Source organism: Parasteatoda tepidariorum, chromosome 5, assembly GCF_982258835.1.
Source record: "Parasteatoda tepidariorum strain Cologne lab strain chromosome 5, Ptep-v5.0, whole genome shotgun sequence".
NCBI classification, from domain to species: domain Eukaryota; kingdom Metazoa; phylum Arthropoda; class Arachnida; order Araneae; family Theridiidae; genus Parasteatoda; species Parasteatoda tepidariorum.
The window spans coordinates 34,695,685-34,713,129 of record NC_141759.1 but is presented as its reverse complement, the minus strand read 5'-3'; the positions used below and the strand labels follow the sequence as shown (position 1 = coordinate 34,713,129).

The window sequence follows — 17,445 nt, the reverse complement described above, 5'->3', positions numbered from 1 at the left end:
TTTCTGTCATTTCGCAATGTATGTTAATATTTCACTTGTTTGGTGAAATAGTGTAAAAAGCTAATCTAAACCTTTTTGTGAGTTGACCATCTGGGGAAACTGTAGGGAGTCAGCTTTTGACCATTTCTTTCATTCATTCATTGAAAACAGGTGTGTTAGTTGAAAAGTTGCTCTTCCAGTTGCAATAGTGAGCAAATAGGCTTGTATGCGTAGTAATAACAGAATAAATTTTAAAGTGTTAAAATAATTTTGTTTTGTTAAAGTTTTCAATGTTTTCGTGTTCTGATATTTTAAGAAATAATTTTTATTAAACACTTCACATGCATAACTAACAAAATAATTTTTTTTTAAAAGTTAGTTAAATATTAAAATTATTTCTGTGTAACAAATTGAAGTTCGTTTAGGTTTAAACACATTTCTTGAGATATTCATTTGGCCATTTGCTAAATCAAATTTTTAAGTCAAGTAAAAAAAAAAATTTAATGTATAGCAACATGTAGGAAACGAAAAAGTAAACAATGTCCCACCCCTTCTATAAGTTGACCACTTGTCTACGTTGGCCACTAAAACAATGCACATGAAGTGGTCAACTTACCCAAGTTTTACTGTAATTGTTTCATTGAACCAGAGTAGTTAATTGTTTTCGTAATAATCGGCCTTACAACTATTTAACTTAGATTCTTTGGACTAGGCGTCACTTCATGCATGTCTTTCGAGATTGAAATTTCAAAGATAAAATGTAAAAATTACAAGAATGCGTAAGCTGGTTTCAACTAACAAAAAAAAGGGACAAAATCGTTGGCAAAAGAAGTTATCTCATGAAAAGAGTGTCAGAGTTGAAAAATTATTGTAAAAACTGTAACAATTGTTACTCTTGTTTAATTAAGGGTATTATAAACCTAATTTTCGTTTAATCATGTTTTTTAAAGAACTAACGAAAGGAGTGTGTAAATAACATCAACTCTTTTTACTGCAAACTAAGTTTACTTAATATCATTTGCAAATATTAAGAAGTACAAATTCTTGACTTGCTCCTTAAAATAAAGTTTTGTTTTAATCGTAGTTGAAGAAGTACGGATATAGTTAAGGGAGGTATGCGACATTCGGAAAAAAAAAGTCGTGTGATAGAGATAGTTTTAAACAGAACGAATTAGTTCTTTTAATTGAAATGCTGACAATATCATTACAGCATTTTGGTTAACAAGTGCCATGAAAAAAGGTTCTGAACTTAAGATATGGATTTTAATATATTTTCCTATTTACATACCTCCTTGATCTCCGCACCGTTTTAATATTCTGTAAAGCATAAAATGAAATAATGTTGAATAAAAAAATAGATTTCAAATGAAATATTTTATTTTCCTTAATACAGGGTATCTGTTACATTTTAGATTTTCAAATTCATAATTTTTCATGTCTAATTCCAAGAATTTTCATGATTTAACGAAGTTACTATTTTCTCCGATAAAAACAGAATAATAAATTCAAAAAGCATTATAATCACATTATATAAAATAGGTATAACCAAAACACTGCAGTAAGAACGCACTTTAATACAAAACCCCTCTATTTAAGCTTTTAGCTCAATTCCCGTTTTTGGTTTCATATTTTGTAATGTGGCAATCTTTTTCGAAAATATTTTAAATAATTCTTTAAAAATTTCACGTTCATGTAATAAGTTCATTTGAATTCGCAGCTCGCTTTATAGATTTCGTTTCATGTTTTATTCTGTTTCTTCTTTATACTTAATTTTCTGATTTCGCTTGATATTTTTACTTATTGTGTTCCATTATGTTTGTAATTTTTTTGTAAAATTTTTTTGAGTGCTTCTCAAACTATTGCATTGATATATTTTACTTTGGCTATATTGATACAATAATAGAAAGTACTATTTTTTTGCTGATATAATCGTGTAAGCTGATGAAAAGATTATATCTTTTATTTTCCGGATATTTTTAGAATTTTTTTTCCGGTTTCTTGCTGCTTTATTTTTTATTATTATTTTTCTTCCCCCCTTTTTTATTGTTCCGTAATTTTTCCCAAGTTTTTTCTACATTTTGAACTTATTTACTTATTTTATGAGTTCTATTTACTTGCAGCTTATGCGCAATAAATAAAACTTATTATTTTTCGTAATTTTCTTCGTGTTTTTTTTGTTTTCATTTATTATGATATATATATATATATATATATATATATATATATATATATATATATATATATATATATATATATATATATATATATATATATATATATATATATATATATCAAAATGCTTTTAAAATGCCTTATAACATTTATTAAGTTTTACAATTTTATCGAAAATAAATACCGTGATTTCTATAAAATTTTGCGATTATGCATCAGAATAGCTATCTTTTTTCAGGTCCACCTTTGCTTGATCACTTTTTTTTCCTTTCCTAAGAAACTCGAAGTGCGGGGCAGAAGCATTTAACCCTACAACTCTTCATAAATTTATGATAACTTATGAAAATTTGGTTTTAATTCAAAACTGTCATACAAATTACATTAAAACAGCTTTACAAAAATAAATAATGTCAGATAAAAATTCAAAGATTCTATAATCTTGGAGAATCAAAAATAATTTATTAATTTATTTAAATTTCCTTTTTAAAGGAGATTTAAAAAAAAAAAAAAAAAAGCCCAGAAAGCAACGTGAAAAATTCTTTTGGTTGCTTAGCAACGAGAAGCACTATCTTTTCCCATCTTGTCATTCATTCAGTTTCTTTATGGTTGTTATAAATTATTTCCCCTTCTATGGCGAGGTAATTTGGCATATTTTTAAACCATCGCCAGATATATAAATCCCTATTGCGACCTAATTTACAACCCATTTTTTTCGAAATTTTGTCTACCCCCCCTATTTTAAGGGTCAGGATTCCAAATATGTAAAAAAAATACATGTTTATTCAGAGAAAGTACGTTTTTGTGTCTGATTTCGTAACTTAATTAATAGTTAGCACTAATTAATTAGCATATTTGAGGTCACCCCCGGGAACCATTAAGATTGACACTTAGATCGTGAAAATCCGATCATTAGAACAAAAGTTATTCAGGGTGATATCTTTTTTTTTTTGCGGACTGTACCAATGAAGCTTCTATCTTCAACCTCTCCAATTCATATTCCTTTTCTTGCCGCTTTAATTCATCTTCCCTTTCCTGTCCTCGCCGCTTTAATTCACCTTCCCTTTCCTGTTCTCGCCTCTTTAATTCATCTTCCCTTTCCTGTTCTCGCCGCTTTAATTCGTCTTCCCTTTCCTGTTGCTTAATTTCATATTCTTGTCGCCTAATTTCATCTTCTTTTTGTTGGCGCTTTATTTCTTCTCTTCCACTAACTATTCTTTTTAATAATTCCTTCACAAACTCCTCTTCGTACTCCGTACTTGCCAATATAATCTTCTTTAATTCGGTAACTCTCATGTCTTCCGTTGCCGTTTCTCCTAACTCTTCCGCCAAACACTTCAAATCTACTTTTAAAGCTCTTCCTAAAAATGCCATTTTTCACCTACTACTTTCTAAACTGCACCTTCTTACAAAAAAAAAATGCCACTTCCTAAACCAATTTCAAGACAATCTAAATAACTCACTATCTTCCATCAAACAACTTGAAATTCATAGAACAAACAACTACCAATCTTTTATTTCGAAATCCATTGGGGTTTCCCCGCACATTTGTCAGTCGTAACCTTTTACAAAAGAAATAACGCAAAATTCTACAAAAAACTAATTCACCATTTTATTATTCTTTTTTCATCCATTGTTCAAAAAACCAAAACAAGAAAAAATGATCATATCTATAATATCAAGCTTTTAGCTCGCAACATCAGAAAATGCGTGTTATTACATCACGTGACCCTGACAGTATTATTTTGTATTTTAGTGGTAGAAGAGTTACTAAACTAATGGTTTTTTAATTTTAAGGTCTTTTTCAATAGTTTGGTGCCAGAATATTTGACTCAGGTGAACTTTTGTTTACATTGGGGGCATTCCTGTATCTCAGTGGTTCCTGAACTTTTTTGTCTCGTAGACCCCTTGTCACGTTTTTCAGTTTTGGGTAGATCCCCTATTTACCTGATATTGATTTTTTGTAAATTCATCAACTTCAAATGTATTTTTGACAGCTGGTATAATGCTACTGTGAAAGATTTAAACTTCTAACTGTAGTGAAGTGTAGTATGATAAACTTAAGAAAAAGCACATGTTAATTTTATACATTTATTAATTAAATTCAAATTAATTTACCGTGGAAAAAATTTTTTTTGTTACAAAATAAAACCTCACACACAGAGAAAATAATTCAGTTTCATATATCAGAAAATAAACTTAATAACTTAAATTTTAATGAAATTTTTACTTCATAGCTACTTTAATAAATTATGTAGAATTTAGATAAGTATATGTCTTTATATTATAAGGTAGTAAATGTAAGTGAATAGGTACTATCAGTGTATGTTGATTATTCCATTCATGAAATGTCAAAATTAAAGTCACGACCTGCTTATATAAGATCCAGTATCGTTGACCCCCATTTTTGTTTCATGGACCCCCAATTTTTTTCTCACTTGGCATGGACCCTTTACAAGTTGTCATCGACCACTGGGGGTCAATATAGACCACTTTGGGAATCACTACTGTATCTGAATCTGATTGTGCTAACTGTACTGTAGTTGAGGCACAGAAATATTACTGCTCAGTTCTTGTACTTGCTATAAATTAAAAAAAATATCTATTGCTGTTTGTCTGGAGGTGGCTAGGAATGTTATCATTCATGTTTAGTTTTTTTGTGTGACAAGGATACTGCTATCATTATAGCATAGGATCTGATGTAGATTTTTGTCTAGTACTCAATTAATAATATAAGTTATAAAAATTGCAAATTTTCACTTGATTCATATATATCTATTTAAAAAATGACTGCTTGAAATGAGGGAAGTACATACTAGGTTGGTTAATGCTAAAAAAGTGAGTTTAATTTTTTATTTAAATTCCTATTAAGTGAAAGATTTGTTGTTTCCACTAATATAATTATGCATCTAAATTAAAATTCCCGAACTATGTTAAAAAATATATATAAAATATATATATATATATATATATATATATATATATATATATATATATATATATATATATATATATATATATATATATATATATATATATATATATATATATATATATATATATATATATATATATATATTAAAAGGTGATTTATAAATTGTGTTCAAAATATTATCATTTTGATTTTATATATAAGGGATATCATTTTTATATTTCCTGATTTTGTAAGGTCTTCAAACATCAGGATTCATAGCTATTATAAGTTAAATTGTATAAATTTCTTCTTTATTGTTGTCAGATAGATTGCATATCTAACAGTTGATCACTTTGATTTCCGCGGATTGAATCTCTTCATGTTAAAAAGGACAACTGATTGATGAACATTCATATTGTTCAAGATGTTTCAAACCTGTTTTGTAACAATAGTGTTCTTTAAATTCACTGAAGCTTTTACTGTTCAATATTTTGACTCTCAATAGGAAAACTTACGAGCGAAAACTTTTTTTTTACAACTGTTTTTTAGAAATAAAGATAAAATTTAAAGTTTTTAATTCAGACACATTGGAATTAACAGTTTATTCAACTGTTTAAGAAATGTTGAGTTTTTAAATTCATTGAATGCTTTTTTTATAAGAAAAAGAGTCGAAATTGTCTTAACAATAATTGAAACTTATGTAAAATTCTATCACATTGAATTAATATTTTCTGCACCTTAATTCGCTTTAAAAGTTGTGAAAAATGGCTAAAAATGTTTTAAATTTTAAAAATTATAAATTTTGAAAGTCAAGTTGCAAATAATGCTTACAATTTTAAAAAAAATCATAGATTTTGTTAGTCTGTTAGCTGCTAAAAGTTACCCTTTTTAAAAATCGCAAATTAATATTCTCTGAATAAAGCTAAGCATTGTGAATAAAGCATAAAAACATGTGAGAGGAGTTTTTATATAAAATGTTAATGAAAATAAAAAAAGGTAAATGAAAAACCAGCATTTTTATTTCATTTTCTTATGTAATAAAAATAATAATCTTTAAATAATTCTCCTACATTTATCTATTTCTCGTAAGATTAATTGCATGCATTTAAATTAATGACTGTAAAATATAGACCATTTACTAATTTTATGATATTGTTAGTTAACAATGCAGGGAAGAAAGAATTGTCATTAATTTTACATTTGAGGTTTGACTCTTTCCATGGTTTGAATGGTTTGAATATGAATAGTACTAGGGAAGAATAGCTTCTCTAATAGAATTCTTAAGAACACTCAATTCTATAGAACTCTAATGGAATTCTCAATATGATATTTTTTTATTTTTAAAAATGATGTTTTTGGTATATTTGTTTTTCTAAAATTGAATAAGCTATGACAATGACAACATTGATTTATTTAAATGGCCTAGAAGCATCTCTTATTTTGTTTTAGCATGTTTTAATTTCTCATTAAAATGTTAACATTCAAGCACTTTGTAAGTAAGGCATTTTAAATTCTTTTCTTATGTGTATTTTCTAGATATTTTTTGAATGTTTTTAAAATAGTAATATTTTTCAATTTGTTTGAAATACTGCTTCCTTTTATTTTAGTGTGAAGATTTTTTTAATTCTTTTTTTAGGATGTTGGTAAGTACAGAGGACCAGTGAAGCGAGTTGAAACATCTGAGAGTGAATCTGAATCAGAGGAAGAAGGGGAAGAACCAAAGAAAGGGTTTGTATTTTCCTTTTATTCATTAAAATAACTATAGAAATTTGCTGTTATTTTAAAACTACAAATGTAGTTATCTTTTTAATAGCATACTAGTTTCTGTTATAGCTTTCTAATAGATTTATAATTGATAAGTTTTCTTTTATAAATTAATTAATTTACTTTGTTTAATTTTCTGAGAATCTCTTTATATTATTATTTTATCCAAGCTGATATATCCTTAGTGTATCTTGAGATGTAAAAATGCAATTTGAATTCATACAGCACTAATATATATTTTTTTTACATTTCTTAAATATAGAGCTACTAAAAGTTATGGAATGTTCAACATGTTTAAAGGATTGGTGGGACAAAAAAATGTTACTCGAGAAGGCATGCAACCCATTTTGGATAAACTGAAAGATCACATGATAGGTAAAAGAAATTCAACTAATTTATGTAACTATTGTATTGTTTATTTTAATGTAAACATTAATTTTAGCTAGCTGATTATTTCATATTATACTCCTAATTGAAGAGAAAAGTGTATGCACATGTTTTGTAATGTAATAAATTTAGAAGATGTGCATTGCACATTTACTTAATATGTACGCAAGATGAATATATTTATGCATAACTTTACAAAACTTACTTCTTTATTGATTCTGAACTGATGAATATTCTACTCTTGTATTTGTATCTAAAGTATTAAAAGAAATGAGGAATTGTTTACCTATTCCTTTATGTGAGATTCTAAAATGAATTTAATCCAGTAAAGAGTATATGATGCTTATCTTCAAAAATGTTTTGTTTCAGCTAAAAACGTTGCTGCTGATATTGCTGATAAATTGTGTGAATCTGTGGCTACTAAACTTGAGGGAAAAGTTTTGGGAACATTTACTGGGATCACTTCAACTGTAAAATCTACTCTTGTGGATGCATTAGTTCAACTACTCTCTCCCAAACGTAGAATTGATATTTTGAGAGATGTTATGGAAGCTCAGAAGGCTCATCGACCCTACAATATTGTGTTTTGTGGTGTAAATGGAGTTGGAAAATCAACCAACTTAGCTAAGGTAAATTGATCACTAATTTTTTTTTTTATTGAAATGGTTTTTAGACAATTTATTGTGATAAAACCTCTTTCCCCAAAATACATCCAGTAGCCACAATTTAGGAAATATGGTCCTTATAGTTTGGTCAGGAGAGTGGTCGAAAGTTTGGATGGACCCTTTGATATTAGTTTTATTTTCTATATGTTTTTCCATGTCTCTAGAATTTTTTATAAGGAATTCAAATCTTTTTTATCGCAATTCAAAATTTCGTTTAACCGCAGATAATGCTATAAAAAAATTATTTTTAAAAATTATTTGCTATTTTTTATTATTTAATGGGTAAAAAATTTTTTAATTAAAATTTTTAAATAATTTTAAAAAACGAAATTTTATATCGTAAAACGCAAAATTTAAAAAGAATGAAATAGTTCTTAAGAAATAAAATTTTAAAAAGTATTTTTCCCTATAAAATTAAATTTTTAGAAATGATGTAAAAATTTTTTATACCTTGCAATTCAAATTTTTTTAAAAATATTTTTGAAATAAAATAATAAATATGTAAAAATTATTTTTTGCAAAATGTAAAATTTGGAATTATCTTTGAATGCAGGAATTTTTTAAATGCTAGCAAAAAATTTTAAATCCTTAAAAAAGTTCTCGAGATAAGACTAAACACGTAGAAAGTAAAATTAACATTAAGAGGTTCTAATTTTCGTCATCACTCCTGAGCAAACTATTGGAACCATATTTCCCAGATTGCAGCTAATTCCCATGTTTTGGGGGCAAGGAATCCAATTCAGTCGAATGAAAGTTTATTTAGTGAAAGTGCGTTTTTGTCTGATTTCGTAACTTAAAATATAGTCTGTACTAACTTATTAGCATATTTGGGATCACTCCTTCGAACCATTACAATTGAGTCCTAGTCTGTAAAAATTCTATCATTAGGATAAAAAATTATTCAGGGTAACTCATTTTTTTGTGTATGTTGAATTTTTATATTTAATTTACTATTTTTCCTATCTGTGATTAGATAGCATTTTGGTTGATTGAAAATGATCTACGTGTCCTTATTGCTGCCTGTGATACTTTTCGAGCGGGTGCCGTGGAACAGTTGCGCACTCACACTCGCCACCTTAATGCTCTTCACCCCCCTGAAGCTCACAATGGTCTGCAGATGGTGCAGCTCTATGAAAAAGGATATGGAAAAGATGCAGCTGGAATTGCTATGGAAGCCATAAATTTTGGTAAGCCACATCTTCTTTCTTTTATTTACTTATTTTGAAAGTGTCAATTTGTTGTTATCATGGCTAACTAAGAATAATGTATCAGGATTAACATAAAGCAGTTTCTTATTGCAAGCTTTAGAAAGTTTTTATGTAATTAATATAAGGTGTCTTTCCAAGCAGAAATTTTTTATGTAACTTAATTACCATGTGTGCTTTTTTGCTGTTTTATTTTTGGACAAGTTTAATTTAATTTTTTTTTCTTTAAATTGAATATTCATGTTTTCTGTTGGGATAATGTGACCTGTTTTAGTATAATAATGTGATTATTATGAGACTTTTGAATGTTGACCACTATTTTTTTACTGAGGTAGTTCAATATTACAAGTTATAGTAATAAATATAGTAAAAATTCTCATGAGCAACTACTCTCCAGAATGCAAAAAAAAAAAGGCCATTAAGGGATGTAATTAATCCAAAAATCGCCAACATTGAATTATCAAAAAAATTTACTAAGAAACTAGTTACATTTAGTATTCATAGTTTGTTACATTTGTATTAAATATAAATATATTATTTTATCGCCGGCAACTTTCAGTTACATTTGGCGAATCGTGGGAATGGGTTCTAATTTTTTAGTACTTGAGTTATGTTGACTTTTACGACCTGTTGAATTTTGAAGTAAATGAAGCTTTTACATTATCATGTGTAAATAGAGGAGCTGTACTATATATATATATTTTCAAATTCAAACATTATTTAAACCTGGAATGCAATAGCATTTCTGTCAGGCATTCTTCCATAGATGTATAGAAATATGTTTATGCTGGAGGATCAAGGCACGAAAAGTTTCTTTCAGAGGCTATAAGTCAGCCCCTTATGGAGGGTTGTTTTTTCTCTCCTAGAAAACTTTGTATCGTAAGGTTGAACATTAGGTAAAAAATTGGTGCTGTAAAAAAGTGGTTGTTGAAAGTGAAGATTGTTCTGTTAAGTTTTTCGGCATAAGCAAGATTCCATTTTTACCACTTCTCTATATTAACTGTACAATATTTTGCTACAATAAAAAACTTATCGAAGAAAAGATGTATTATAAAAAACCTTATTTATGTTTTTTGTATGTAAGTTTGGAGCTAATACATACAGTTCAAAGTCCCATATCTGTAATTGATAAAAAAAATTTATTTTTTATAAAGTTTTTTTTAGGTAAAGGTAGCTTATATGAAAATAACCAAAAATATGCAGATCTTAATTGTGTATTTTTTGTCGCTTACGCCAATTTTTCTATTGCTCGGCAGTGTTGTTAGCAGTATTATCAACTGACTTTATACTTTTGTTACTCTCCTAGCTCGAGATTTGAAAATCGATGTTGTTCTCATTGATACTGCTGGCAGAATGCAAGATAATGAGCCTTTAATGAGGGCATTAGCCAAGGTAAGTAATGAATACTATTAATTAGTTGAACTTCTTGTTTCTAAAGCAAAATAAATGCAGTGTAAATGTTTTTTTTCCTCCAACTTATGTGCTGCCTTTCATTTACCAATGTAATCACCATTAATTAATAAAAAAATATAGAAGCTATGAAAATTTTATGAAAGAATAAAAAACTTTCATTACTTTTGAAGTTGCGTTAAAACTGCCAACTAGATTTGAAACTATGAGTTTCATAACTTTTTTAGTCTTTCATTACAAGATTTTTACAAGATTTAAAGAATATTTTAACATTAATTTGTTTGTGTAAATGAACAAATTTTTAAAAAATTAATTACAACATTTTCAAAGTAGTTTGTATTATCTGAACTAAATTATCATGTTTTTTAATTCATACTAAACAATTTTGAAATATATGTGTATTAAAAATGAGCAAATTTTAAGTGAATAGAAAAGAGATTAAAAGTAACTCATATTGATGACGTGAACACTATCTAAATTATAATGTAAATTCTTACATGTTTATAGTTTTGTAAACAGCACTTAAACATGAATTTTAGTAGTGTGTTCCCGGTTCTACTTTTTAAACAATCATAACGTTTACTGCATAAGCTCTATCCTTTGAAACATCGTCAAAATTATTAAATGTAAACTTCTGGTGCTGAAAGAATTATTTCAATATTCCTTCAATTTCTATTACAAGTAATATATATAGTCAAACCTTGATATCACAAACTTGAAGAGAGGCACATAAAGTTATGAAATATCAACTATTCAAATATAGAAACATCAATTTTTAGTATTTTAAACCAAATACAATATGTTTGTGCTTAAAAAAATGTTATCCTGTTTTGTCATTCTCTTTATATAAGTATCCAGGGTTCGTAGCGTTTTTAAAAAGTGCTTATTTTCGCTTTTTAAAAGCCCTTAAAGGTGCTTTTTTCATTGGGTGTTTTTAAAAAGTGCTTGATTTTCCTTTTTCCAAAATAAGATTTTTTTCTTTACCATATCGATTTTTGCACGTGTTATGCAAAAGCGAGATTTTCTCATTGTTCTTTTTAGCGTTTTCACAATTCATTCAATCACAATCTATTTCGGCAAACCGTTGTTCCATAGCATATGAAAGCGCCAATCATTTTACAGGTCTGATAAAGTGTGAGTCCGCATGTGTGTCTATTGAGCTGGGTTCGGTGAGGTTATTGCATTCTTATGTGCAACTCTCCTGCATTTTGCGAGATATTCTCCGTTTCAGGCTTCACTTTCCACCCTCTGATATCGAACCGAAAAATCTCTTGATCATTTTATAATGGCTAATGTAATCAGGAAAAAGAGTTCTTTGTCAGAAACTAGTTATTTTATCATGATCATATAAAGTCTTTGAAAATTATTTTGCATTTTGTTGATGTCTATAGTGCTTAAAAATATTTTTTGAGTGCTTAAAAAGTACTTAAAAGGTGCTTATTTTTTGTTGAAAGATTGGGCTGCTCACCCTGGTATCAGTTTTTGCTTTTTAAATCTATTGAATTAGCAAATTCTTTTCAATCCTATCTGCAGATCTTTTTACTTACTTACACCTCTTCACTCTATAGCGAGTATAAGGCCTTTGTCAGGACTCTCTGTCTCATCTTGTTCGTAGCCAAGCACTTAATCGCTCCATATGTTTTGTTTATTATTTTATTCATTCATAACAGTTTTGTGCCATGTCATTTTAGGTATAGCTGTTTTACATATACCCTGGGGTGGTGTCCAGTCCAGTGCTTGTCTTATTTTGAATCTTTTGGTTTTCTGATAGTGTGTCTTTGTCTATTGCCACTTGTGTTCTCTGATTTCTTATTCTATTGTTTTTTCTTCTTCTAATTTTGAATAATTCATTGTTAGGTATTTATAGATCTTATCTACACACTGTCCTACGCCTCAGGTTTTAAGAAGTGGATGATTCAAGCGATTCTTTTTAAACAGGGCAATTTCTTTCTTGTTATAGCTTCAAGAATTAGTTCATTAAATTATTAACGAAATGCGTTTTAATTGTAAGAATTCATGTATAAGAAAGCATTTTAAAATCTTCAGAAATTAGGAAAAAAATAAGTTGGTTAGTAGAAAATATTTCCCAAAATCAAGAGAAATTTGTTCATCCGCAAAAGATTTTTTTGCTATTATCAGGTTAGCAAAAGTGTAGGGAATTACGTTTTTATCATATCGTCAAAGTAATATTCATATCGTCAAAGTTTGACTGTATTTATTTACTATCATTGTAGTATAATTGTAGTCATTGTACAAAAAATGCGTTATAAGTTCATTTTCCTTTATTCAAAATTTCATTAGGAACTAATCTAAAAATTTTCACTAATTTCTGCATTTTCATCTAATTACTATCAGAGGTCTGTTTAGAAGAAATTTGGATCCGTTAACGGACCCTTCACGAAATATCTTTTCATAAAAACGGACCCTTCACAAAATATTTTAACTTAAAAACGGACCCTTCACGAAATGATTTTTCTTTCAATCGGACCCTTCACAAATTTGTTTATCTTCATTATTGTTTTGTTAATTGAATAAACCCTTCCCAGGGCAGAAAACAAAAAAGATCAATGTAAACGAATTAAGTTTTGTCTTAGGCAGACGATTCTTCCGTTATTCGTCCAAAATGAATATTCCACATTCAGCAGTATAGGTTAAATACCAAATATTTGTATGTTGCATCTCTAATTTAGAAGCAGCAATTGCTGTTTATTTTTGAAAATTTAATTTTTTTAGTTATAATTTTACAGTGCTGCTCATAATCTTGTGTCTATTTACAATTTAAAAACTCCTTGCAGTAACCAGACCCTATTTGCACAAATTTATAAAAGCAGACCCTTATTGAAAGAATGTGAGTAATTTTTTCACAAAAACCGGACCTTTCACAAAATGTCTGGACAGACCCCTGACAATTATTTTTATCAATTGGAAGGTTAGGTGATGTGCTTATTGTTATATTTTTAATTTATTCTTTACTTACTTATTTTTAATTTATTCTTTACTTACTTATTCCTAATTGTGTTACTAATTATTGTAATTTTTTAGTTGATCAAAGTAAATTCTCCTGATCTGGTTGCATTTGTGGGTGAAGCTCTAGTGGGAAATGAAGCTGTCGATCAGCTGGTGAAATTCAACAGGGCCCTTGCTGATCATTCTAGCCGTGACAATCCTCAACTTATCGATGGCATTGTACTCACTAAGTTTGACACCATTGATGATAAGGTAAGATCCTCTGATAACTAACTTATGTAAAGTTTTTTTATTTTTTATTCTGTATTAAAAGCCTAAATTTTAATTAGTTTACCACGTTTATGTTAACTTGCCTTCGGGTATGTCTGTTCGGGTGGAATTTTGTGATCGATTTTAAACTAACTTCCCGACTAGCTACAGACTTCAAATTTGGCACATAGTTCAGAATTGGATGACAATGCATGAAGAGAAAGAAGACATACAAAGTAAAATAAAATTAAAATTAAGGAAAAATTAGTATTTTCGCGATTGTCTTTTGTTGTCGATTCGATTATTTCAAATTAGTGTCACATGTCAGTTGAAAAGTTTTGTGTACAGTTAGTGAAAAAATTGAGATTTTGGAAGTGAGTACAAAAAGAAAATCAAAATAAAAAATACTATTTTTAAAAACCACGTTTTTGTAGTGGAGAATAATAATTAAAAAGTAAAAATTTGAAAGACGAAAAACGTGGGGCGCATGAAATACACAACAGTACATATACACATTTTCTTACTTATACACATGCACAGCCACATGCACATGCATATACACAAACATATTCCACATACACATCCGCATTCAGATACAATTACAATTACAGATATACGTACACATATTCTCATGAGCACACATACATACACTGATATAACATTACTGTAATAAATTTCATGTGCCCCACGTTTTTCGTTTTTCAAATTTTTATTTTTAAATTATTATTCTCCACTACAAAAACGTGGTTTTTAAAAATAGTATTTTTGATTTTGATTTTTTTTTAGATTCAACTGAATATTTATGAAATCACACATTTTTAAAAATATTACTTTAAGATAGAAAGCAAAATTATTAAATAGCTGCCAATATAATAAATATAAAGTAAATTTTTTTGTTCTTTATTTGCATTTATTGACTAATATAAGTTCTCTAGATATTTTCATTTGATCATGCCAACTGAAAAATGTTTTCAGAAAGAAGTTAAAGTTGATATAAAAAATGTAACTCCCATACCCCCTTTCAATGCCAAATATCTGACTTTCCTCTTTAAAGTGATAACAATATGATTAAATTTTTTTTTTGGAATTAAAAAAAGTTTGAATTTCTTATCTACTTCATTTATAAAATCTGTGTATACAATCTTTATAATTTTTTGACTTCATTTTCATCAAATTATTTAAAAAAATGTTTATTGATAATTTTAATTTATCAATTCTAAATTCTAAAAATCATTTAATCTATAATATGTATTCTAAAAATTATTTGATTTATAATATAAGTAACTCAAAATATGTATGGTAATTAATGCATTTCAATTTTATATTGCTTTAAAACTCGATGCCGGTGGCTGAGTGGTGGTGCTTCATGCTCCCATGCCAAAGGTCCTGGGTTTGATCCTTGGGCCAGGCAAGGTTGACTCAGCCTTTCATCCCTTCAGTGGGTCGATAAATGAGTACCAAGCATGCTTGGGAACTAAGCACTGGGGGTTCTGCGTTTGGCTGACCACCTGACCGGAACATCTGCTCCTGCACCCCAGAGCCCAAGGTCAAGAAAACTGAGATGTAGATCTTTTCCCTCTTTGGGCTGTCGTGCCTCTGAGTTTAGTTTAGTTTTTTTTTTTTAAACTCAAGGATTTATTTTATCTTTCATTGAGTATAACATCTTGGCATATATTTTTCTTGATATATATATTGTTGTTTTAGGTGGGAGCTGCTATATCAATGACCTACATTACTGGTCAGCCCATTATATTTGTTGGAACTGGACAGACTTATACAGACCTCAAAAGCCTTAATCCTAAAGCTGTTGTTCACGCCCTCATGAAATAAATACTTTTTATTAGGATTTCAAAGTTTTAAACTCTGCATGCTTTGTAGCTTATTATGTGGAACTCATGAATCAACAAAACATATTATCACACAATCCTATTTGTAGGTATAGTGCCTCCATTATATTTTCTAAATACTATGATCTGCATGACGAATGAATCTGTTATTGAGAGAGCTTTATTGTTAATGACCCAAGAATAAATAATCGTAGTTACTGTAAGCGATTTTTTTTTATATCTAAATATGCTTTTTTTTTTTTTTTTTTTTTTTGATATTGTGAATGTTTTTTTTTTACATCTGATAAAAAATCTTTATCCAGAAATTATGATTTTCAGATAGTGTCAATATATTTATCGCTGTGCACAGTTTTAAATACTAGATAATAAAAACATTTGTCTAAAAGTTAGGTTTTTTTTGGATAGCGTGAACATGATTTTTCTGAAGTTTTGTTATCAATCGCATATGATTGAAAAATTTAAAAAAAATTCTCACATTTAAAAAAAATTTCTCAGGGATAAAAACAAATAATAAATAAGTAATGCAAATTAAGATTAATGGGGCCTTTTTTTTAAACTTAAAAAGGAAGAATCTTGTTTTCAATATGAGGAGTATTTTAAAATTCTTTTTAAAAAATAGCCACAAAATGTTCATAAAATAGAATTCTTTTGATAACAACTGCCAAATGAAAGGATTTCTAAAAGCATAGCTAAGTAAGTATGACAAAAATAGGTTCCGAAAACTACAATATAAACAAATGTGTAATATTATTTAAAAAAAAAGGCTTTGAAAACTGCGGTATGGCACTTAATATGATAAAAAAAAAGATTTTTTAGACTGCAATATGGTAATTAATATGATAAAAAAGGTTTTGTAAACTGCAATATGGCACATAATATGATAAAAAGATTTTGTAAATTATAATGAGGCGTATAATATTAGAAAAAAAATTCAATGTTACACCCTTTACGTAAGAGTCATCAATATTTATGCCTTAATATATTTATTTTACCCACATATTTATTAACTTTTTGTTTTTATCTTGTTGCACTTATATGTAGAATTGAATGATACATAATCACAGATGTTTATAAAATTTTTATGGCTGACATTACAAGAAAAGGAATACATTTTTCCTATCTTCCAACAATCTTTGAAATTTTCTGATGTCATTTTTATAAAGTTACGAAAAAAATATTTATAGATGATCTTAATTTATCAATAACTTATTCTAAAAAGCATTTTATCTATAATTGTGTAAGGCTAAAAATATGTATGGTTGTTAATGCATTCCAATTTTATATTTTGTTTTTAAAACTAAAGAATGTGCTTTATCTTATCATTTATTAAGTATAAAATATGTATAAATCTTTATAAAATAAAAAGATATTTATTGTTTTTTGGAAAGTTATATATTTTGGGGACTTAAATAAAAGCTACTTATATAATTTTTAGTCTTTTATTCCCACTTCAAATTCAAGGATCATATTAACCCTTGAATTCAATAATGCTTAATCTTATATCATAAAGTTATAATAAAAATCAAATCAACTCCAAAAATCTCTTGTCCCCAGAAGTAAGGAAGAGAATAACTGTGGCTAACAGATGCTTTTATAATCTAAGAAAATTTCTGAATTCTGACAACATTAAACAGAACACTAAATTGCTGATATATAAAAGTTTAATCCGGACAGTTCTCACGTTTTTATCTGGAACGTGAACTACGTCCCAAGCTGATTAGAGAACTCTCCCAATTTTTGAGAGGAAGATTCTCTGATCCATTTTTGGTGGCTTTTGCGATAACAGAGTTTGGAAAAGGAGAATCAACTCTGAACTTCTCGGGTTATTCAGGGAACTGGACATTCTGAAGTATCATAAGATCCAATGTATGAAATGGGCCGCACACATT

The 17,445-nt window shown here is 28.1% G+C and overlaps 1 protein-coding gene across 1 annotated transcript in view; it reads left to right on the top strand.

The window, feature by feature from the left end:
• Nucleotides 1-16,984, top strand: part of SrpRalpha (signal recognition particle receptor alpha) — a 35,825-nt gene extending 18,841 nt beyond the window's left edge. Inside the window, exons 7-13 of the mRNA XM_043045508.3 lie at nt 6,699-6,790; nt 7,089-7,201; nt 7,583-7,842; nt 8,852-9,065; nt 10,390-10,475; nt 13,536-13,712; nt 15,414-16,984. Of these exons, the coding sequence (XP_042901442.1) occupies nt 6,699-6,790; nt 7,089-7,201; nt 7,583-7,842; nt 8,852-9,065; nt 10,390-10,475; nt 13,536-13,712; nt 15,414-15,539 (1,068 nt within the window). The 3' untranslated portion in view covers nt 15,540-16,984. The remainder of the gene's footprint in view (nt 1-6,698; nt 6,791-7,088; nt 7,202-7,582; nt 7,843-8,851; nt 9,066-10,389; nt 10,476-13,535; nt 13,713-15,413) is intronic.
• Nucleotides 16,985-17,445: the final 461 nt, after the last annotated feature.